Source organism: Pseudozyma hubeiensis (genome assembly GCF_000403515.1).
Source record: "Pseudozyma hubeiensis SY62 DNA, scaffold: PHS45, whole genome shotgun sequence".
Lineage (NCBI taxonomy): Eukaryota > Fungi > Basidiomycota > Ustilaginomycetes > Ustilaginales > Ustilaginaceae > Pseudozyma > Pseudozyma hubeiensis.
This window is the reverse complement of record NW_012133827.1, coordinates 1263113-1283548: the sequence shown is the minus strand read 5'-3', so window position 1 is coordinate 1283548 and position 20436 is coordinate 1263113. Positions and strand designations below refer to the sequence as shown.

Sequence of the window (20436 nt, the reverse complement as noted above, 5' to 3'; positions counted from 1 at the left end):
TAATTGCGCTTCTCTAAAAAAAGCTGTCGTTCGGCACGGCTGTTTCGCCGTTCGTTTTGCGGAGTAGCCTGTCAAGGCAGGCGCTTCAATGCTGCACGTCTCGAGAGCTGTCGGAAAGGCTGTGTCGAGCTGCAGGCCAAGAGCCTATCAAGAAGATTGGAAGGCGACGTGCCGAGTGGCTGGCGTTCGGGGATGGCCAGGCCCATCACAACGAGACAATACAGTGGGAGGGTCGAAAAAGGGAGAAAATAACAAAGCAAGCCACACACGAAAGAACCTTCGTTCCAATGTCGGTGGTGCATACGAGGATCCGCGCTGCACAGCGACTCACATTGCACTGTGCTTCATGCGCCTTCGGCTTACGGCTCCCTGCATCAGAAGCTCAAGAGTGGCTCGCATCGACAGAGATTCCATGTGAGATCACGCTAGTTCAACGGTAACTGTGCTTCGGCTACGACCCGACTTATCTCAAGGCTACGACCTATGCCGAGGCGTGGATCATGTGGCAAAGCTGATCGCAGCAGTACTGTGGAGCGTACCAAGCTCTACCAAGGTCAGACCGGCGGCCTGACGGATAGGTCAGCTACTGGGATCGAGCTTGCCAGGGAACTTATGTCCGCCGACGTTCCTGCGACTGCACTGCACTGCACACGGCAGGTGAAAGATGCAACAAAGAATCATGCCGAACCTTGAGTTGCCAGTCAGAAAAGCACGTCTGCAGAGGTGTGATCAAACTGGCTGACGCGAAATCTAGACAAATGTGACCGACGCTGCGTTACAATTTCCTCCAAGCCAATGTCATGATTTTTGTGCGACGCCAGATGGTAGGCCAGCAACCTAGCCAGGAGACAGGAAGTAACGTGACAGACAACAACACCCTGAAGGATGCAAAGAACTTGCTGCGTCCATTCGTCAACCGCGGAGTTTAGCTTCCGGTCCGTTAGGCCACAACCCGTGTCTACACAGGCCCTGCCCTCATGCACGCTGGATTCGCAACAGCCTCTAGGCCACAGGACTTTCGTCATGCAAAGATGTTGCCTGTGACCCGGTGGGTTTCCGTGCGGCCAAAAGCTGCAACAGCAAAGTTTAATCAGCCTTCTTTCCTTGCCTTGAACAAGAGTCTCGCTACAGACGAGCCGTGCCGCAGAACACGACTGTGACGATCAAATGATCGACAGAAGCGCTTCGTCCACGGCGCTCGAGCTCACTTATCTCGGACCAGCGGGCCACGCCGACTTTGCGATCATGGCGTCGGAACAGACCCAAGCCAGGGATCGGCAAACCTGTCCTGGACCGTCAGATCTAGACAATCCGACGCGAAGAACGGAGGCAGGACATTTACACATTGCAGCGTGGTACAGCACTGCGCGATGCGGTCAGCCGGCAAACGGCCTTTTCTGTGGCAGAGTTCAGAACAAGAGAGAACACGAGAGTTGCACTTCTCGTGTGGCCGTGCAGGGCGGGCATCGAAAGGAGTACGGTGTTGGCTGTCTGTCTTTGAACGGCTCGCAGCTGCCGGGCATCGCATCGAACATCAACTTTCTTGGTAAAAGCAGCACGGCGCAGCGTAGAGCGACGCAGTGCTGTCCCATGAACTCTATTTTAAAAAGATCGATATTATTTATTGATTGATTTCGAACCAAGATTTCGCGATCTCAACTCTGGGCGGCCTCGCTTGTGCGCCCCGAACGTTTCGAGCAAATTCGCGTCGCCTTGGCTCTGCAGGCTTGGCTACGACGCCTGCCTCTCGGCTGGTGTGCCGCACGCTCGAGTCTTGGTCTCTCCGAAGGGCGCCTGTGCTGTGACTGCCTCTGCCGTCCAACAGCTGGCTCTGCGGCCACTGCTTTGGTTGGCTCGATTGTGACGCGGCGTAGAGTTTCGAGAAGAGAGAGGCCCTGCCCCCTCCCATCTAGAGCGGCGTCTCCTCCCCCGGGAGTATATATTCCTCGCCTCCCTTGCTTTCCATCCAAGTCCGTCCACCTACCACCACCGCATTTCCCTGCATCGCATCCATCGACTTTCTTGCTCTTTTTCCTCCGTTTCTCCTTCAACACATACCTATCTTCAAAATGGTTAAGATCGCCTCCGCCGCTGGTGCCGTTGTGCTCGCCGCCGCTGCCGTCAGCGCAGCCACCATCAACACCCCCGTTTCCCTCACTCAGTGCCAGCCTAGGGCTCTTGAGTGGCAAGGCGCCACCGGCAATGTCATTATCAACGTCCTGCCCGGTGGTCAGGTCTCGGCTTCTCCCATCGAGACCCTTCCTACCCAGACCGGCGCCTCTGGCAACTACGTTTGGAACGTCAACATCGCCGCGGGCACCAACATCACCCTCGCCATCACGGACGGCTCTGGTACCACCAACTACGCTTCGCCTGTCGTCGTCTTGGGCTCGTCGGACAGCTCGTGCTTGAACGCCGCCGCTTCATCCGGCGCTTCCTCGAGCGGTGCCGCTTCCTCCACCTCGGCCGCCTCTTCGGCCGCCTCGTCGTCGGCTTCGCGTGCTTCGTCGTCGGCTGCCGCATCGAGCACCGCCGCCTCGTCCTCTGCCAGCCGCGCCTCGAGCTCCGTCGCCGGCACTTCCACCTCGGCTGCCCCTGCTGCCACCTCGAGCCGTGCTTCCAACTCGGCTGCCGCCTTCTCGCCCGCCACTGCCGGTCTCTCGATCCTTGCTGCCGCCGGTGCCCTCCTCCCCTTCCTTTGAACGGGGGTGAGAGTATTACTCAAAGTCCAATGTTGCATTTTTGAACGCTGGATTGTTCTCACGGGCTGAACGGACCGATGTGTAGCACCGGCAAATTTTACCCAGGTCGTGATCTACCCGATCACTAGCCCTCTCTTCCTTCTGTTTCACTTGCCTTGCTTCAGACCGGCCCGCGAAGCTCTTCTTTGTCCTTCGCCTTCTACATGTTTCGCCAAACAATCACTGTTGTCTGTTCGTACTCGTTCAAATATATCATTCTTTCATTGCCTTCTTGTTGACGACGTGATGCATGACCAGCCAATTTGCACACCCCTTACTGTTCGCACACTGCTTCGAACAGCCAGCCAGCCAGCCAGTCAGCACTTCTGCACATCACAGAAGTGACCTTGATGAGAAATGAGTTCGGACGTGTCCGTGTTGCCGACCCAACTTGCTGGCAGGGCACAAGGTCCGACTTTCGGATCGAGCCGAGAACCAGAAATCTTATTATGTCTGCCAGAAACAACGGCCACATATTCTCGCACCAGGATGGCGACGACTGACACAGCATCTACCACACGGTCCCGCTTGACGCATGGGCCACCTTCTTGCCCCTATTTCCGATTATTGGCGAGTGAAGACGTGTATTTTCAGCGCTTTTTCGACGACATTCTTCTGGGCACGTCAAACCCTGGTTTGGACCCGTGATCTTCGTTTGCCGGCTTGATAGCTTCTTTTTCCGTACACATTCCGTGGCGATTCTCTTCAGCAGCCGCACTCCGTCTGAGAGCCAGTCTTGCAGTCCAGGAGCCGAATCATTCTTGTACAGCAGCAAATATACGCTTTATGACTTTCAGAGACAATTCTAGCGCGCGATGCTAAGCTGCATAGTCTCACGCGCCAGTGCCGCGCTCCGGAACAGCGTGTGTGTATGTCTCACAAGAGAGACTTTTTCTTCCAAGAGCCGGCGTGAGGCTGTGCAGGGAAAACCCGACGCGATCGACTGACGCAGGACCCTTTGGGGAAATACATTTTGCCACCGTAAGCTGATTTAGCTGTGCGTGAATAAATGTCGTAATCTCGCACAAGTAAATTGAAAAAGTTGTACATCGCGCTGCGGAGTCGATGTATGGTCCGATCTTGGTCCTGACTTTTTAGCGTAAGGTCTGATGTGGTTTTATTTCGCGTGGTCTGTCGATGCCGCAACGATCCACGAAGTGACCAATCACACATCACACAACGTGCAAGAGTCAGCGCAAGATTCCACTGCATGGAGAAGCGAAACGTGAAGTGGTGGAATCACCGATCTGCTATCACAGCCGCAGGAAGGAGACACGACGCTGACCGGCCAACATGCGTTCTTCCTGAAGACCCTGGATCGGAGAGGGTTCGCAACCGGTGTTTCCGGGGGACCAGGATCTAGCGGGCCGTCTATCGCTCGGAGCGAGATACACCTTCGGCACAGCTTGACACCACCCTTGCCTGTTCTCCGCGGAACGATGTCTTCCCCTTCGAAGGCTCCGTCTTTCCTACACACAGCTTTACGCTCATCATGGTAAGAGGAGACACTCACGTCCCCGCTAACATCTCGCTAGACAGCGAAGGGAGAAAGCTGTGCTACTGCTCGGCGCGAGGAAATGCATCAACCGTGGTTGTTCGAAGTGTGCGTGTTTCGGCCATCTTTTCTCTCAAAGGTAAACCCCAGATTCTGACGTCCGGATATCCGGCTGAAGACGTAGCATGAACTGCATGGTATTCGGTCGTTGCTGTGCACCGGTCAAATCTTGGACAAGGCGGTGCGTCCGACGGTGCGGAAAGAAACAACTTGGCCGGCGGCAGTCATGCTCTGCACAGCTTTCCGCGTGGAAGATGCCAATGAAATGCCGAACAACGGCGGAACTCAAGGCTTGTTCGTTGGCCCGGTGAATGCATACCTACAGAATGTAGAAGATGAACCGGCTAGTGTCGCCTACGAAGCGATGCGTACAAGCGTTTTATCCGCGACGCACGGCTTTGTTCGCCTGCCCCGATTGGACAGCGGCGCGTTACCTGCGCTTGTTAAGGCGTTCACGAATGTGATGTGGAGGACATTCGACATCGTAGTTACAACCACACGGTCGACCAGCAAAGAGCCGCCCTCTGTTGCACGAAAGGAAGCCCGATCAAAGATCGATGATTGCTGATGCGAAGCGACAACTTGGTCTCTCAACAGTTTCAAGGCTCGCTACGTGCGACCCTCGGTTGAGCCGGTAGAGCCCAGGATGCTGGTATGTAGAAGCCGGTTCGCGATTGCGTAAAAGTACAAGAGAGTGGTCGTAAAGAAGAATACACGAGAACGAGCTGGATGGTGACGAGTTCGTGAGTCGGGTGATCGCGAATGCAGGAGTCATGCGAAGGACAAGATTGCAAGCGAGGGCCGGGGAAGAGTTGATCACACATGTGTGTGTGTATCTGGTAGCTTTGTGATCACGTCGCATAGCGAACGTGCGCTGTCGGACTTGTAAGGCGCTGTCGCAGCATAGAAAGAGAGAGAGAGAAAGACCCCTCATCGCTCCTGTTCGTTGGCTACGTCTTCGCAAGCGTCGATCCAAAGCGAGTAGACGTCGATGGGTTGATCCAGCGGACTCGTGTCGGCGGAAAACTTCTGACCGCAGATCTTGCATGACAAGTAGCCAATCCTTGCTTTGTCGTCGCTGTTGCATCAAACGTCCATGCAGAGTCGTCTTGTTCAGTATGGACGGCATCGTCTTTTGGCGGAATGCCGAGGAGCTGGTAGAAGGGCGCACTTACATCTTGCACGAGACTGCCTTTTCGTGATTGCAAAAGAGACATGTGAAGACCGTATCTGTTCCGTCCGAGTCCATTGCAGAGAAGAAGAGTTAGTTCGGCTTCCACTGCTGTCGACGACTGCGTGGTGATGGGAGGCACTCACCCAGCGGAGCCGGCTTCTTCGAGCCCGTCGGCTTTTTACTTGACGACTTTCTCTTGCCCATGGTCGGGAGCCTTTCTGACGATTCGAGCGGCAGCTGTGGTGAAAGTGTAATGAAAGCGTCGAACAACGTCAAAACGTCAAAGATGGATGTCGCAAGAGCGTGCCAGGCGACAAAGCTCCACACTCATGCGTCAAACATGCGATTAGTAAGCAGCTCGTAATCCAAATTTTACCTTTCCTGCAGGCTGAGTTGGATTAAAGCTTCTTGGACACGTTCTGCAATGCTAAATACTCACCCTCGAACATCACTCTCAACCCTTGAGGCTTTCATCACTACCGTTCATTGCCGACACAATGCCGGTGCCAACATCACTCGACCGTCCCGTCGCGGGCACTTCTGCCGGCAAAAACATCTGGATCGCCGCTGGCGAAGGAGACCTCGAACGCGTCAAAGAGTGCGTCGACGTGCTCGGCATCTCCCCCACTGCAGCAGACGAGTTCACCTACACCCCGCTCCACGCTGCTGCCTCCTACAGCCATCTCGATATCCTCCGCTACCTCCTCTCACATCCAACTGCTCCAGCCGATGCTGTTAACACCACGGACTCGGACCTGGACACGCCGCTGTTCGTGTGCGAAACGATCGAGGCAGCACGCTGCTTGATCGAGGAGTTTCACGCGGACGCAAAGCACACAAATGCGGATGGGCTCACCGCCGCACAGCAGGCGATGGAGAACGAACACGAAGAACTGGCGCGATACATCGCAGGCGTGACCGGCGAATCATTGCAAGACAACGACGGTGATGCAGACGACGAGCAGCAAGATGAGGAGGCAACAGTCGACGAGGACGAAAACGGCGTTCCACGCCAAAGTCAATCCCTGACGGCCGAGCAACAGACAGCACAAGATGAGATGCTGGATGCACAAACAGATCAGCTCATGGTGAGGGTAGGCGAGATCATGACAAGAGCCGAGCGCGATGGCACCGATCCAGAACCCGAACTGCGAACACTGGTCAGCGAGTCCGTACTGCGTCAGATCGTCGAAGGTATGAACCAGCCTGGCGCAGATACTTCAGAGCTCGCATGATCGCTGGCGGCTAGAGGAATGGCTTCGGGAAGGAAAGGCTCGCTTGAAGGAGCACTGCGATCAATTGTGTAACATCACACCACGTGTAATCTCTTCTGGCTCGGCAGCAGCCGTCGCCGCTGTCTCATCATGCATCAAGACTCGCAACGACTGTGAAATCAGCCGTCTCATGACATCACAACACGAAAGCCACTAGAAAGAGTGTATTGAAATCAGAAAGCAGGATAGGAGCGACAGCGAGAAGGGCCTGAATAGCGGGGAAGGAGTGTGAAGTACGGGTGCTAGGCGCCCGAGGGGGACTCAATACTGGAATACAGCTAGAGACACAAGGTAGAGTCATCGAAGCTCGGGACGATCCTGCATCCCGGGTGCTGGTGGCCCATTCCGAGAAACAGTGCCTGCCATATCTGTTGGCTGTTCCGGCGAGATCTGCACATCTCAACCTTCATGATCTTCCTTGACCTTATCGTCTTCTTTGACAAGCGTGCCAGGCGGAACAAAGCACTTTGCCTCCATATCCAGCTGCGGAACAAAGTGCATCTCTTCCGCATCTGCAATACGACGAGATGAGCGGACCTCTGCAGTCGAAATTCTCCTAGCGAGAATTGGTGTCGATTCGGCCTTCTGTGGCGCGTTGGATCCGCTCGCTGCAACCTGTGCGTATCCCGCAAACGCTCTCGCGTGGTCAGATAAAACCACTGCATTCTTCGTTGATATGCTCGAGCATCTTGAACGTTTTGATCTGCGACGCTTGACGCTCGACGTCGAATCTTTGCGCAGATATCCTTGTTTCCCGGGACTGCTGTTGGACGAAGTGGGTGCGAGCTCCTCTTCGATATCGAGGCATGCAATTCTTGTATCCGTGGCGTTCATCGAGAAGCTCCTTATTCGCGGGCGTAGCGCTGACGCCGGTACCGCAGGCATCTTGCCAAATGGAGTGGCGAAAAAGATTTCGACGGCAGGTGAAACTGCCGCGACTTTATGAGTCAAAGATGTCTTGAAGCATGACTTGGACGACGAGACGAGGGTGTCTCCCGAACGGTCCGAAGCTGGAGCTGACCAGCAACACTGGCAGGAATCTGCTGCGACAGACAGTGTGGATTGCGTCGGAGTGGTGATCAACAAAGCCGGCCGGGATGAAGCTTCATTCCCAGTCTGGATTGTTAGACACTCGAGCCCACTTGCTTCAGTGGCAACTCTCGATGCGGCACTCTGCGAGCATTTGTTCCACAAGTGTGACAAGGGCGTTCTCAGCCCCACAAGAACGGAGCGAGGAGCAAGAGTTGACGGCTCTTCGTCCGACAGATCCACGCTAAGCGAAGGATCAAAGGACCGCCGGTAGGTGCAGAAAAGGGTCAAAGACGCAAACACCACCATCGTCCAGGCGGCGAAGAGGATCGACTGGGTCTCGGTCCTGATCGTATCGTTACGGCGAGCGGCACTGTACACCTGCAGAGCGTCCTTGCCCGAGGCAAAGAAGAAACAGAGGATGGCGACAGAGATACCGAGATATTGAACGAGCAGATTCTTGAAGAGCCGCTTCAAGTTTTGAACGAGACGCTCTCGAGCGGTCCTCGAGCTAGGTCTGCTATTCGGGGACGGCCGCGCTGGCTCTCGTAGCGGTGGCAAGCCGCTGGCTGTAGCGCTGAAACGTTCGCTTCGTCTCGGCAAGCCAGGTGAATCCTGGTCGATGTCTACTCCACTTTCGAGCCTCCGATCGACTAGACGACCCCCTGCTGCCTGCATCTTGAGAGTTTCGAGCTGAAGTTGCAGCCTGATACGTAAGAGCACGTGTGCACCCACCGGCATAAACACCAACAGAGCCACGATGGACCAGCAGCACAAGGATGCCATGATGACGCCAAAGTACCAATACACCTCGGTCATGTCAAGCCAAAGATGCATGGCGCGTAATCTTAGTTGCGCAAATACGGCATCGGGGACGGCTCCCCTCAACGCCACCTGAACGTCGTCGAGCCATGTCTCGAACCCAGCGGCGACGGAGGCGTTGTCTCTCGAGTCAATAATGACGAGTGGCAGGATGCTGGCGTACTGAAGCAACGGCACTCCCCAACACGCAATGTTGAAGACCGCAGGACTCAAGATGAGACTCTTCTGCCTGCGACCTTTTGTCTTGAGCGTTAAAGCGTCAGGAAATGCGCTGAGTAGGCCGAAACTGGTCCACCAGCAGCCCGTCCACAGAACGGTCCAGATGAGGGTTCTCCAAGCGAAATAGGACCGTTGATAGTTGTGATATCGGTAGTGCTCAAGTGTGATGATGGCATATGCGATCCAGAGCATGCCGAACAGTGCTTCGAGGAGGAGAAAAGCGAGCACCGCGTTCGGGATGACAAACGTGCCGCCACCGACGTGCCACAGCTTGAAGAGCCAAGCTCGTCTGTACAGGAGCCGTTGAAGCACGATAGGTGCACAGAGGACCAGCAGGAAGCTGACGATACCGATGCATAGATATATCTGCAGCTTGAAGCTTGTTGGAAGTTGCGGACGAAACATGTGTTCGAGGAAAGCTTGCAAGTCCTGAATATCGATTTGGTGGTCGCCCGACAGCGGCGGAAACTTGTCGGTTGGTAGAGTCGCATTGAAGGCGTGCAACATCGGTGCTCTTGCTCTAGCGAGTACGGTGGACTGGTGAGGGATGACAATCCGCGTGGCTGCTGATGCTGTAGTACCAGACGACTTGATGCTGACGGGCAACTTGGAGGCCGGAAGCTTTCGTCTGTCGAATTGAGCTGGATGAGCAGGGAGGACTGGAGGAAACGATGAATGGCGACTTTTCCGCCAAGGTCTGCGAAACCCTTATATCGCAACTCAGACCACGCCTCGGTTGAAAATCGATGATAAGTTCTCAGGAAAAGGATTCCTTCACCTCTTTGATCCTTGAGAAGAATGACAAAGTTTCGTGCGGCGCTTTGACCCTGCTTCTCCCGTTGCATCAATCATTACTGCAAGTCGGTTCAGTGCTATGCGCTGCTGAGAGAAAACGTGTGCCAGATTGTTGAAAGCCAGGCTGCGATAAGTGCAAACAATGCAAAGAGGCCTAAGCGCCCCAAAGCGGCGCAAGCTGCATGGATAATTTGGTGCTCCGAGCGTGTCGACGCTGCGCGGATCATCCGACGGAAACGATGGCGAAGGCATCGGCGCTGGCGATCACCCTACAAAGGCGGGGCTGCTGAAAACGAGGCACGAGCCATCGATGCGCACCGACAATGGAGACTGCGGAGCTCAGCAGACATGCCGCGGTCTGTCTGACAATGAACGTCGCCAGGAGATGCGTCCGAGCATGCAAAAGAGATCCGAGCCTGCCGCTCAAAGCGCTCTTTAATGATTGCTCGCACTCGACGCTCTCATGCCCAAACAAAGCAGATTCGGGTTCGGAAAAGTGACAGTCATCTCGTCAGATGAAGTCCCGCTCGGATCTCCTAACGAAGCGTATTCAGCAAATGATCCGCCGCACCGTTGCTCGGTCGGCCAGCACAGGCCCCGCGTTGTTACTAACAAAAGTCGCCGCACAACCCACTAGGCCCACAAGGTCGCCTCCTGCCAGGCACGCAGATGTCTGGGCAAGATCAATCCCTGCGCAAAGCATGCCTGTCCCGCTGAAGCTATCGTCCAAGCCGACCTCTAGACCAATCCCAGACTCTTTCAACTTGCTTGCTCACGCACGTTCAATCCGCTGAGCCGAGATGCTGAAATCTGTTTCTTTTGAGTATTCACATGATGACAATGAGTCAAGACTACGTGATAACAGTAATGTACGCCAAGACGGCGATGTGAACAGAAGAATGACGCGAGACGCTGATTAGAAATCGAACGACCACACCAAGCGTGAATCGAGCTGCAGATGATCCAATCACCTATCTAGAGCTCGTCGTGGCCGTAGCTGAGAGGCTCGTCGTCGCCACCGGCACCGGCACCACCCTGGTAGATCTTGGCGGTGATGGGTGCCACGGCGGCCTGGAGCTCGCTGAGCTGTTCCTCAATGTCGGAGCCCTCGGCGGTCTGGCTGTTCTCGTCGAGCCATGCCTCGGCATCCTTGAGGCTCGACTTGATGGTGTCTTTGTCCTCCTTGTCAAGCTTGCCACCGAGACCTTCCTTGTCGCTGAGCTGGCTTCGGAGCGAAGCGATGAAGTTCTGCAGGTTGTTGAGAGCCTCGATGCGCTTGCGGACCTGCTCATCCTGCTCGGCGAACTCCTCGGCCTCGGCGACCATGCGCTCGATCTCCTCGGGTGTGAGACGACCCTTGTCGTTCGAGATGGTGATGGATTCCGACTTGCCGGTACCCTTGTCGGCGGCGCCGACCTTCATGATTCCATTGGCGTCGAGCTCGAAGGTGACCTCAATCTGAGGCGTGCCTCGGGGCGCGGGGGGAATGCCGGTCAGCTCGAACTTGCCGAGCAGGTTGTTGTCCTTGGTCATAGATCGCTCACCCTCGTACACCTGGATGAGGACGGTGTTCTGGTTGTCGGCGGCAGTCGAGAAGATCTGCGACTTCTTGGTGGGAACGACGGTGTTACGGGGGATGAGCTTGGTCATAACACCACCGTTGGTCTCGATACCGAGGGTGAGCGGGTTGACGTCGATCAAGACGACATCGCCGAGCGACTCGTCACCGGCGAGAACACCACCCTGAACGGCGGCACCCCAAGCGACGGCCTCATCGGGGTTGATACCCTTGGAAGGCTCGCGGCCGAAGTACTCCTTGAGCATGGCCTGCACCTTGGGAATACGAGTGGAACCACCGACAAGCACGACGTCGTCGATCTCGTCCTTCTTGACGCCGGCGTCCTTGAGCACCTGCTCGACGGGCTTCATGGTCTTGCGGAACAGGTCCATGTTGAGCTCCTCGAACTTGGCACGGGTGAGAGTCTCGTCGAGATCGTTACCCTCGAAGAAACCGTCGATCTCGATCTTGGTGGACATCTGGCTGGAGAGAGTTCGCTTGGCACGCTCGACCTCACGCTTCAACTTTCCGACGGAGCGCTTGTTGACCGAGGCGTCCAGGCTGGTCTTCTTCTTGAACTGCTTGAGGATGTAGTCCGAAACACGGTTGTCAAAGTCCTCACCACCAAGGTGAGTGTCACCAGCGGTGGCGAGCACCTCAAAGACACCCGAGTCGATCGAGAGGAGCGAAACGTCGAAGGTACCTCCACCGAGATCGTAGACGATGATCTGCGACTCGCCGTCCTTCTTGTCGAGACCGTAGGCGATGGCGGCAGCGGTGGGCTCGTTGACGATTCGGAGCACGTTGAGACCGGCGATGGTACCGGCATCTTTGGTGGCCTGTCGCTGAGCGTCGTTGAAGTAGGCCGGGACGGTGACGACGGCGTGGGTGACCTTGTGGCCAAGGTAGGCCTCGGCGGTCTCCTTCATCTTCTGAAGCACCATGGCCGAAACCTCCTCGGGGGTGAAGACCTTCTTGTCGCCGTTCACAGTGACTTGGATGGCGGGCTTTCCGCCCTTCTCGACGAGCTTGAAGGGGAGGTGCTTGGCGTCCTTCTTGAGGTCCGACTCGCCCCACTTGCGGCCGATGAGACGCTTGGCGTCAAAGATGGTGTTTTCGGGGTTCTGAGCGGCCTGGTTCTTGGCGGCGTCTCCGACGAGACGCTCGGGAGTGAAGGCGACGTAGGAAGGAGTGATACGGTTACCCTGGTCATTGGTGATGATTTCGACACGGCCGTTGACCTGTGCGCCGACACACGAGTAGGTGGTTCCAAGATCGATACCAATGACGGTTCCGTATTCGCTGCGCTTGTCGGCAGCAGCGGCGACACCCATGCCGCCAGCGGACGAGCCGGGCGCCATGAAGGCCGAGAAAGTGAGGAGAGCCAAGATGGCCATGATGATGGTCATAAAGGCGGGTCGAGACATGCCGGTGGCACGAGCAGCCTTGCGGCGCTGTGCCAGCGCAGTTGTGCGGCTGGCGAGAACCATTCTTGTGCTTCTACTTCCGACTTTTGGGTGGTAGAGAGGTGTACGAATGGCAGATGCGAAGAGAGTCAGAATATGCTTAAAATGCGAGAGATGCCGGGTATATAATGTAGATGGAAGCCACGACGATGTGGTGCAGCGAACAAGCTCGCACGGCGATGCTTGTACAAGCGGAGACGACCACGACAACGATAACAGTTGGGTACTATGTGAGCGTTGCCGACGGTGGCGAAAGCGGTCTTGAGTAGGATGCCGTTCGCACTCGAAGCCGGGAGGAGGAGGACAGTGTAGTGGAAGGGGTCAGGAGCAAGGACGACTTACGGGGCTCGGTAGTATTTATCTTGAGGAAGAAAGGTGATGGTGTGGAAGGGAGGGAGCGTCGGGAGTCCAATTGATCGACACGAATCTGATGAGCTGGAAGCTTTCGCTGTGGCTGACCGGTGTCGACGTGGACGACGTGGCCAGCTGTAGAGGCAACGAGACTGGAACACTGGCTGAGTGCCTGCCGGCCAATAGCAATAAAGCTCGAACCACGGCATTTTCCAGCTCATCCAAGTGTGCCTCTTTCCCCGGTCTGTGCGTCCTCTCCCTTAGACCGGGAATTTGCAACTAGAATTGGCGCCTCCCAGAATTCTTCCGCCTTCTTTCATCCGCTGCTAGCCCTTTCCGCAACGCACTTGGTCTCCAATGGCGAGCAACTGACCCTTTTCATCGTGCTTGCGATGGCCCACGCAGAGCAGAACAAGTCACTGTCCCTCTTTGCTGATCCATTTGCTGCAATTGGGTTTGACTGTGCCAGCCGAGAAGGGAGGTCCAGAAGTGATACAGCGGGCCACACACGGGAAGCGCGGGCAGCTCGCCTTTCACGACGGGCGCAAGAGTGAGACAAGATCCATTTCTTCCAGCAGCGAGAATATTCGTCGACGTGGAAGAAATCAAGCCTATCGCCGATCTTTTCGGTGCCACTACTCCTCATCGCCGATCTGACGTCCACAGGCCTCCTAGCCTTGGTTCGTTCCATTCTACGATGCGTGGCTATTCGGCGCTGAACAAGCAGTCAGTACTTTGTCACGACGACGAGCTGATGTACATGAGATTGACGAACAAGTCGATGCTGCTACGCACTATATGACGGCTCGGACCCTTTTCGCTCCTGCTCCGGCGCCGGCTCTTCGCTTTTTGAACATGTTGCCACCTCCTCCAGCGCTTTCATCATTCGGATCAATGATCGGTGCGATACCCGTCTTCACATCGTCACTTTCTTCCCCTTTCACTGTCGTGGCCGCCGTTGCTGTTGTACTGAGTTCACTCGATGCATTGACGGCTACGGCGGCATCCTTCGTGACCTGGTCAGCGAGCTGATCTTGCTCCTCCTTCTTGACTCCTCTTTGCAAGCCTGAAGAATCTCCCTGAGCAGCACGTGGCCTTTTCTTGACCTTGATGCTGGCGAGGTCTTGATCATCATCGCTATCATCCAGGCGAACCACCTTCTCCTTGATGCGGAACGATCTTGCCCTGTCACGATCGGTGACCTCGTTGGCGTATGACGTCGAAGCAGAAGCGACGGGTAGCACGTGCTCCCATTCACCCGGCTGAGCTACATGCCGCGATACGTCTGTCGTTCCTGTCGCGGATGATGGTCTCGTGTTGTGACGTGCGGGATGGGCGAGAACCGGCTGGGCTTTGGGATGTACCGTGGTCGCTGGGAGCGAGGCTGACGTCGACGCCGTAGACCGTGAAGATGAAGCAGCCCCTTCACCTGTAGTGGCCTGATCTCGAGCATAACTTTCGGCTGCAAGTGCTTCTATGCGTGCCATCTCTTTCTTGGTGTGCTCGGCATCCTTGCGCTCCTGCTCGCCTTTGCGATATAGATCCTCAAGCGCCTTGCGAACATTCTGCTTATGCCTCCCTCCCGTCTCGTGATGCCTCCTCGATGGCAGGTCGTCGTTGATGGTGACATCGCAGTACTTGCAAGTCCACCTCTTTCGTGAGATCCATACGTCCGCCATCTTGACGAATCCGGTTAAAGGTTGACGGTGGGTGTGGAGGAAGGTTATCGGAAAGTAGGGCTCAAAAAAGAAGACCGCTAAATTCCTCGGAAAAGTTGAAGGGCCGGCCGGCTGCCTTCTGGATTCGGAACAGCCGAGATGTCACTCCCGGAACTTGGACCCTGCGCCTTGCATGCAAGCAGGCAAGCAAGTCCGTTGTGATCCGATTGGAGGTGGAAAGCTGCGCATTGTGCGCAAACTCCAACTCGATGACATCTCGGGAAGCAATTCGATGTGCGAATGCTTGCGCTTACCGTTGTGACATCCATCAGCGTATCTGCGCGCGTCCGACGGCGATCAAGCGTTTCATTTCCTGCCTCTTCACTCTCTTGCTCTCCATCTAGATCTCCTAGGCTGTCACTTTACCGCCCGCTGCGGACCTTCCGATATGAAGAGCAGCGCACCTTCTTCACCTGGAAGCACTCCATCGCTGTTGCGACGTCTCAGCCAATTCGTACAACCTGGCTCTTCGTCGCCGGCGTTCCAGCCACGGGCAAAAGGCTCAGCCGAAGCGCCCCTCACACCTACATCAACTTTTCCAAGGGATGACGCAGTCGTCAAGTCTCTGTGGCTTGACTGCGATCCCGGCCACGATGATGCCATGGCCCTGTTGATGGCAGTCCACCATCCCAGTCTAGAGCTGCTTGGCGTCTCGACGGTAGCTGGCAATGCAGGCGGCCGCGATACTTTCCTCAATGCTGTGCGTCTCATGGCGCTGTACCGAGCGGATCCCTCAATCCCCGTCATTCGCGGATCCGATTGTCCGCTGGTCAAGGATGTAAAAGTTGACGTCGGAATTCATGGTCAAGGCGGTCTAGGTGGAGTTCAAGGTCTGCCCTCCCTGTCGTCGCCGTTGTGCCAGCCTTGGCTTCAGCCTGCTCACCCCAAGACGAGTTCACCTACGACTGGACCCGAGCCCTCACTGTTCCTATATACACTTTCTACCATCCTCACGGAGCGGCTCAACAAAGGTCAACCTCCGATCCACATGGCAGTCACGGGACCGATGACCAACGTTGCGCTCTTCATCAGGTGCTACCCTCACCTGATAAAAGGCATCGAGCAGATCGTACTCATGGGTGGTGCTGCCGGCGTTCGAGGCAACAGAGGTCCACTTGCCGAGTTCAACATTCTCAACGACCCGGAAGCAGCTGCCATCGTCTTCAACACCGACATCAAAGTGGTCATGGCTGGTCTCAACGTCACACATCAAGCTATCTTCACAGCAGAACTTCACGACCGACTCCTCTCGAGCAGAACGAGATCCGTACCTTCTTCCCGTCGGCACTCTCGGTCGGCGTTGAGCCCTATCTCGCCCACGCAGTCACCAGGCGTCTCGCCCGCGGTGCAGGTCTCTGAGCTACCGGCATCGACACAGGCCGGACCGAGCGATCTCAAGAGGATGCTGAGTTCGACGCTGACGTTCTTCGCAAAGACGTACGCCTCCGAGTTTGGGTTCACGAGGGGTCCACCGGTGCACGATATGCTCGCCATCGCTTACATTATCGATCCGACGCTCTTCTACCGACGCGTCCCTTCGCCTGGTGACGTCCCAAATGTTGCCATGTTTGATGCCGATCCCCACAGCAACAAGGACACGCACGTGGGATCTTCGTCGCCTTCGCCGTCGAGATCTCGGAGTGTGCAGAATGTCAACTCCTTGGGGCTCGAAACCAACGTCGTTGGTGGAGGCAGCGGAGAGACGAGCGACATCCCGGAGGCAGCAGCGAATACGGTCGATAACGCCGCTGCATTCCGCGGTACGCCGCCAAAGAGGTACCGTGTCGACGTGGAGTGCAGCGATGGGCTTGCATGCGGTGCCACCGTCGTCGACTTTTGGGGCGACCGCGTTGAGCATGAAGGGTGGGGAACAGGTGGGAGGAATGTCGAAGTGCTAGAGAACCTCGACTGCCCTCGCATGTGGGACGTGTTTTTCCAGGTGGTTGAGCGCGCTGAACAACACATCGCTAGCAGTGGATCGGCCCGTGGCGAGGCGGGTGCGATGGCTCATGATAGTGCCGACGCTCAATCTGGATCCAACTCGCCGAGCAAGTCTCCGACAACAGCGTTCGCTACAATGCGCCTTGGCGGGGATGCGCCTGTCAACAACGGCGCCTACTAGAATAGATAACAATGCTTCATTTGCAACTACGTTCGGACGGTGCCATCAAATACACATCGATCGATCATTCCCAATAAAGGATGTGGAGCCACAGCAGATGCATGTCGTTAGTCTGACAACGTCGAGACGCTCTCGTCAGGCAGCAGAAGCGTGTTGAGTACCGCAGCGAGACGCACACCTGCCTTTGCGAGCTGCTTGTGAATTACCTTGTCGCGTTCGATGCGACCCACGTACTCGGGCACGTCGAGCTCAGGCTCGGTAAAGGGTATCGGTGAAGGCTCCGAATCGTCTCCGTCAGACGGCGGCGCTGGCTCCCAGGCGGGTACAGGCGCAGCAAAGGCATAGTCGCACACCAATGAGTGCATCGGTTGAGTCCACTCGTAAGGGCAGATCGGCAGATCCGTGTCATCCACCCTGCTCGGGTCCTCGACCATGGAGGAGAAGGCGAGCTGTCCCTCGCCCTCCAGCATCTGTGCGTCTGAGACGGAGGCATGGCCTTGACATGCAGGCCAGCTGGCCGACTCGTCCCTCCACCAGGCATTGCCAACGTCGCCGCGGATGGCAGGCTGTCCGAGGCCTTCCTTGAGGATGAACCTCACCAAAGGGTCGTATCTAGCTCCGACGAGAGCGCTCTCGATGCGTCCCGAAGGCAAGCGTGTCGTATAATTTGAGAGCTCGCGAATCTCTTTGTTGATGAGCAAAGTGTCCCACACGCTATGAAGACGCGCTTTCCTGCCCTCGAAGTGAACCCAGACATCGTTGCCACCACGAGCGCGTCCAGTGAGATGAAGTGGCTGATGCGCATCACCGAAAAGGTGGACCATGAACCGTAGCGCCATGTCGCGTTCCCAGCCGGTTTCGGTCACCACGCGGGATGTGTAATTGACCAGAGAAGTAAGAACGTTGTTCGGGGACGTCCAGCCGGTCTCTCCGTAATAGCATTGGGTTGGGGGATGATCGTCTACCGGATTGACATAGTGGAGCTGACCGCTCCATGGGTATCGAGAGCGGATGGTGTCGGGCCATCCGGCCAGCACGGCCAAATGACAGTGTGTGCGAGGTAGTACATCTTCGGATGGTGGCCAGTGTGAAGGGTATTGTGTATAATTGGGCAGGATCGAACAGAGCTGTTCTCGAACTAAAGGATGAAGCTGCGTCTGCGCAATGGTGGCTACGATCTGGTGTCCTGCAATTCCCCAGGCGCAGACAGAAGGCAAAAGGCACAGAGCTGCCACAAGCAGCGCCTGCCAGGCTGAGAACTTCATCGTGACCGTTGATCGAGGCTAAATAAAGGCGTCCACGCAAAGGTGGGCGTGGTGTGTGACTTCTGATGACGGTGATCTTATCGAAAGATTGTCAACTGTCGGAGCGTGCGCCGTGCGTCTCAACTTGAGCCACAATCCAGGGTCCGGTGTGACGTCTCGGCTCAGCCGACCTGTCAATTTTGCGCAGACAAAGCTCACCAATTTAGCTCATGCACGGTAGAGGCGGTTGTTGCGTGTGGAGGCAGATCCAAGCCTGAAAGCGTTCAAGAGTGCCAGGTCTGAATGCGCTCAAGGTATTTTCAATACCGTCAACTGCCGTCCTTACCTCAAGCGTTCTCTCGCAGATCGATCGATCGAGCGCTCTGCATGGGCTACTCAAAGCGCACGAGCTGTACGGCAAGATGAGCCAAATGGACGTTGACGACTTGTCACTTCCATCTTCTCAAGATGACGAGGGTCACTACGATGGCCGTAGACGCCTGCCCCTTGGCACTCTTTCGCTCCCGGAGGACGACAATCTAGTCTCAGTATCCGACATCATCATGACCATGAAGGAACGAGTAGGCCACTATCACTTCCTTGACCTCCAGCACGCCGGTCTTGGAGATACAAGGATGGAAAAGGTCCTGGAACAGCTCCGGAAGATGTACAACAACACCCTCCATGGAAGCGACGAGGCCGCCACCAACCTAGGTCAGCCAGACTGCTATGCAGCATCGATTGACTGGCTCAACATCCTTGCGCCTCGAACTCAGTTATCGAAAACACATCCCTGGCCGTCGTTTAGCGGTGTTCGGTTCCTGGACCTCTCCAACAACGGATTGACATCAGACTGCTTGCCCGCCATCTCAAAGCTTTTGGCCGGTAATGTGACCTTGAGTCGTTTGGACTTAAAATCGAACGACATCGACGGCGAGAATGGGACGCTTTCAGACCTGGCAAAAGCTGTTGGTAAATCAGGGCTGAAGGACTTGTCCTTGTCGAGCAACCCAATCTCGCTTCAATCCTTGGCAGCCTTCTTTGACGCGGTTCCAGCCACCGGCACGGAACTCGAGTGTCTCGAACTCTCCGGTCTGATCAGCCTTGGTGACGACGAAACTTCTGACGAGCAAAATGTGTTCATCGCCCAATCTATCGCCGACTTCCTTACCGATCCGCAGCGTTGTCGATGTCTGCTCGAACTACAGCTCAACGGCAATGTTTTCAACGAGCGTAGCGTCCGCTTGATCAGCTCTGCAGTCATCCGAGATGGCGATGGGGATGCAACGAACGGTCACTACGGGATATCTGGAAATGTTGCAGCTCTACGCGACGACCCTCTTTTCCGAACGATACTCGAGTCGACAAGGAGACGTCCAAATTTTCATCTTCGAACACTTGGGCTCGCGGGCAACATTGAGGGGGGCTGGCTTCCTGCCCAAACGGCGAAAGATTCGGCAAGAATCGATGCAATTAGACGGCGCTACGCACCTTTGCCTTTGGCTAACGTTGAGGCAATTGTGTCGTTTTTCCATCATAGGGCGTGCAAGCGGCGGTTGCATGGAAAGGAAAGGGACAATGACGAGATCCCCGCTGAAATGCAGCGGCACATGACATCTATCGGCGTTACGTTGGACGACTGGGAAATCGATTTTCAGGACGCTTTGGTGTTTGGCTTGGGGCTCACGCATATCAATCGCAACGAGCTGACGTGGGCATGTCTCTCCCGCAACCGGGCTGCCGCCATCAAGTGTCGCAAGGCTGCTTTGACAGTCTTGGCATCGGCCAGAACATTGGGCTGTAAGGCCAGCGTGCGGAGCAGCGAAAAGGGAACTGCCGTTTCAGAAAGCGAAAAGCACGCGGAGGGATTCTCACGATTCTTCGATCTGCCCCCTGAACTGCGACTTCATGTTCTGCGCCAACTGGATGAAGACGGCTGTCTCAGCGCGAGCCAGTTCAGCCACGTGATCAGCTTCGCATGCGAACCAAGCACGATCGGCTACGGCGGTCGCGGCTACGACTGGACTCTTGTGACCGACTCAGAGTGTCCTATAGCAAGAAAGAATGGCGCCAATGCCAGTGCAACGCTTCCTGCGCAGCGATGGTCTTGGGCGGAATGCTTCACGCTGCGGGCCACGCCTCGAGATTGGGAGGCTGCCCAACTGGACGGGGCCAACCTCGTAGGTGACAAAAGTTCGTATCGCGGGTCAGCTATGCTCGCGTTCTTCGGGTCGACTCTGACGCACAGATCCGAGCTGCCATGATAAGTTGTCGCCTTCTAGCACCGAACCCATCGTGGCGTCTGTCATGAACATACACAACTCAGTACACGCTGCATGCTTCCATCGCCTGTGCCTTTTCTGCGGCG

General features: G+C 56.0%; 10 protein-coding genes across 10 annotated transcripts; 5 read left to right on the top strand and 5 right to left on the bottom strand.

The window, feature by feature from the left end:
* Positions 1–1167: 1167 nt before the first annotated feature.
* PHSY_004903 (hypothetical protein) lies at positions 1168–1632 on the top strand (the record flags this gene model as incomplete). The annotated part of the gene is made up of 1 exon (XM_012335515.1): positions 1168–1632. The coding sequence occupies one exon, from the start codon at positions 1168–1170 to the stop codon at positions 1630–1632; it is 465 nt and encodes a 154-aa protein (XP_012190905.1).
* A 730-nt stretch (positions 1633–2362) lies between these two features.
* On the bottom strand, positions 2363–3252 carry PHSY_004902 (multidrug resistance protein; the record flags this gene model as incomplete). Its single annotated transcript, XM_012335514.1, has 2 exons — positions 2363–2696; positions 3020–3252. 2 exons carry the CDS (start codon positions 3250–3252, stop codon positions 2363–2365), a joined length of 567 nt encoding a protein of 188 aa, XP_012190904.1.
* A 1270-nt stretch (positions 3253–4522) lies between these two features.
* PHSY_004901 (hypothetical protein) lies at positions 4523–4864 on the top strand (the record flags this gene model as incomplete). The annotated part of the gene is made up of 1 exon (XM_012335513.1): positions 4523–4864. The coding sequence occupies one exon, from the start codon at positions 4523–4525 to the stop codon at positions 4862–4864; it is 342 nt and encodes a 113-aa protein (XP_012190903.1).
* A 1103-nt stretch (positions 4865–5967) lies between these two features.
* On the top strand, positions 5968–6901 carry PHSY_004900 (hypothetical protein; the record flags this gene model as incomplete). Its single annotated transcript, XM_012335512.1, has 2 exons — positions 5968–6664; positions 6813–6901. The coding sequence occupies 2 exons, from the start codon at positions 5968–5970 to the stop codon at positions 6899–6901; spliced, it is 786 nt and encodes a 261-aa protein (XP_012190902.1).
* Positions 6902–7143: 242 nt separating this feature from the next.
* Positions 7144–9861, bottom strand: PHSY_004899 (serine/threonine protein kinase; the record flags this gene model as incomplete). Its single annotated transcript, XM_012335511.1, has 2 exons — positions 7144–9442; positions 9593–9861. The coding sequence occupies 2 exons, from the start codon at positions 9859–9861 to the stop codon at positions 7144–7146; spliced, it is 2568 nt and encodes an 855-aa protein (XP_012190901.1).
* Positions 9862–10584: 723 nt separating this feature from the next.
* PHSY_004898 (hypothetical protein) lies at positions 10585–12657 on the bottom strand (the record flags this gene model as incomplete). Its single annotated transcript, XM_012335510.1, has 1 exon — positions 10585–12657. One exon carries the CDS (start codon positions 12655–12657, stop codon positions 10585–10587), a length of 2073 nt encoding a protein of 690 aa, XP_012190900.1.
* A 1121-nt stretch (positions 12658–13778) lies between these two features.
* Positions 13779–14663, bottom strand: PHSY_004897 (hypothetical protein; the record flags this gene model as incomplete). The annotated part of the gene is made up of 1 exon (XM_012335509.1): positions 13779–14663. The coding sequence occupies one exon, from the start codon at positions 14661–14663 to the stop codon at positions 13779–13781; it is 885 nt and encodes a 294-aa protein (XP_012190899.1).
* Positions 14664–15090: 427 nt separating this feature from the next.
* Positions 15091–16824, top strand: PHSY_004896 (uridine nucleosidase; the record flags this gene model as incomplete). The annotated part of the gene is made up of 1 exon (XM_012335508.1): positions 15091–16824. The coding sequence occupies one exon, from the start codon at positions 15091–15093 to the stop codon at positions 16822–16824; it is 1734 nt and encodes a 577-aa protein (XP_012190898.1).
* A 107-nt stretch (positions 16825–16931) lies between these two features.
* On the bottom strand, positions 16932–18089 carry PHSY_004895 (hypothetical protein; the record flags this gene model as incomplete). Its single annotated transcript, XM_012335507.1, has 1 exon — positions 16932–18089. The coding sequence occupies one exon, from the start codon at positions 18087–18089 to the stop codon at positions 16932–16934; it is 1158 nt and encodes a 385-aa protein (XP_012190897.1).
* A 410-nt stretch (positions 18090–18499) lies between these two features.
* Positions 18500–20332, top strand: PHSY_004894 (hypothetical protein; the record flags this gene model as incomplete). Its single annotated transcript, XM_012335506.1, has 1 exon — positions 18500–20332. The coding sequence occupies one exon, from the start codon at positions 18500–18502 to the stop codon at positions 20330–20332; it is 1833 nt and encodes a 610-aa protein (XP_012190896.1).
* Between the last annotated feature and the right edge of the window lie 104 nt (positions 20333–20436).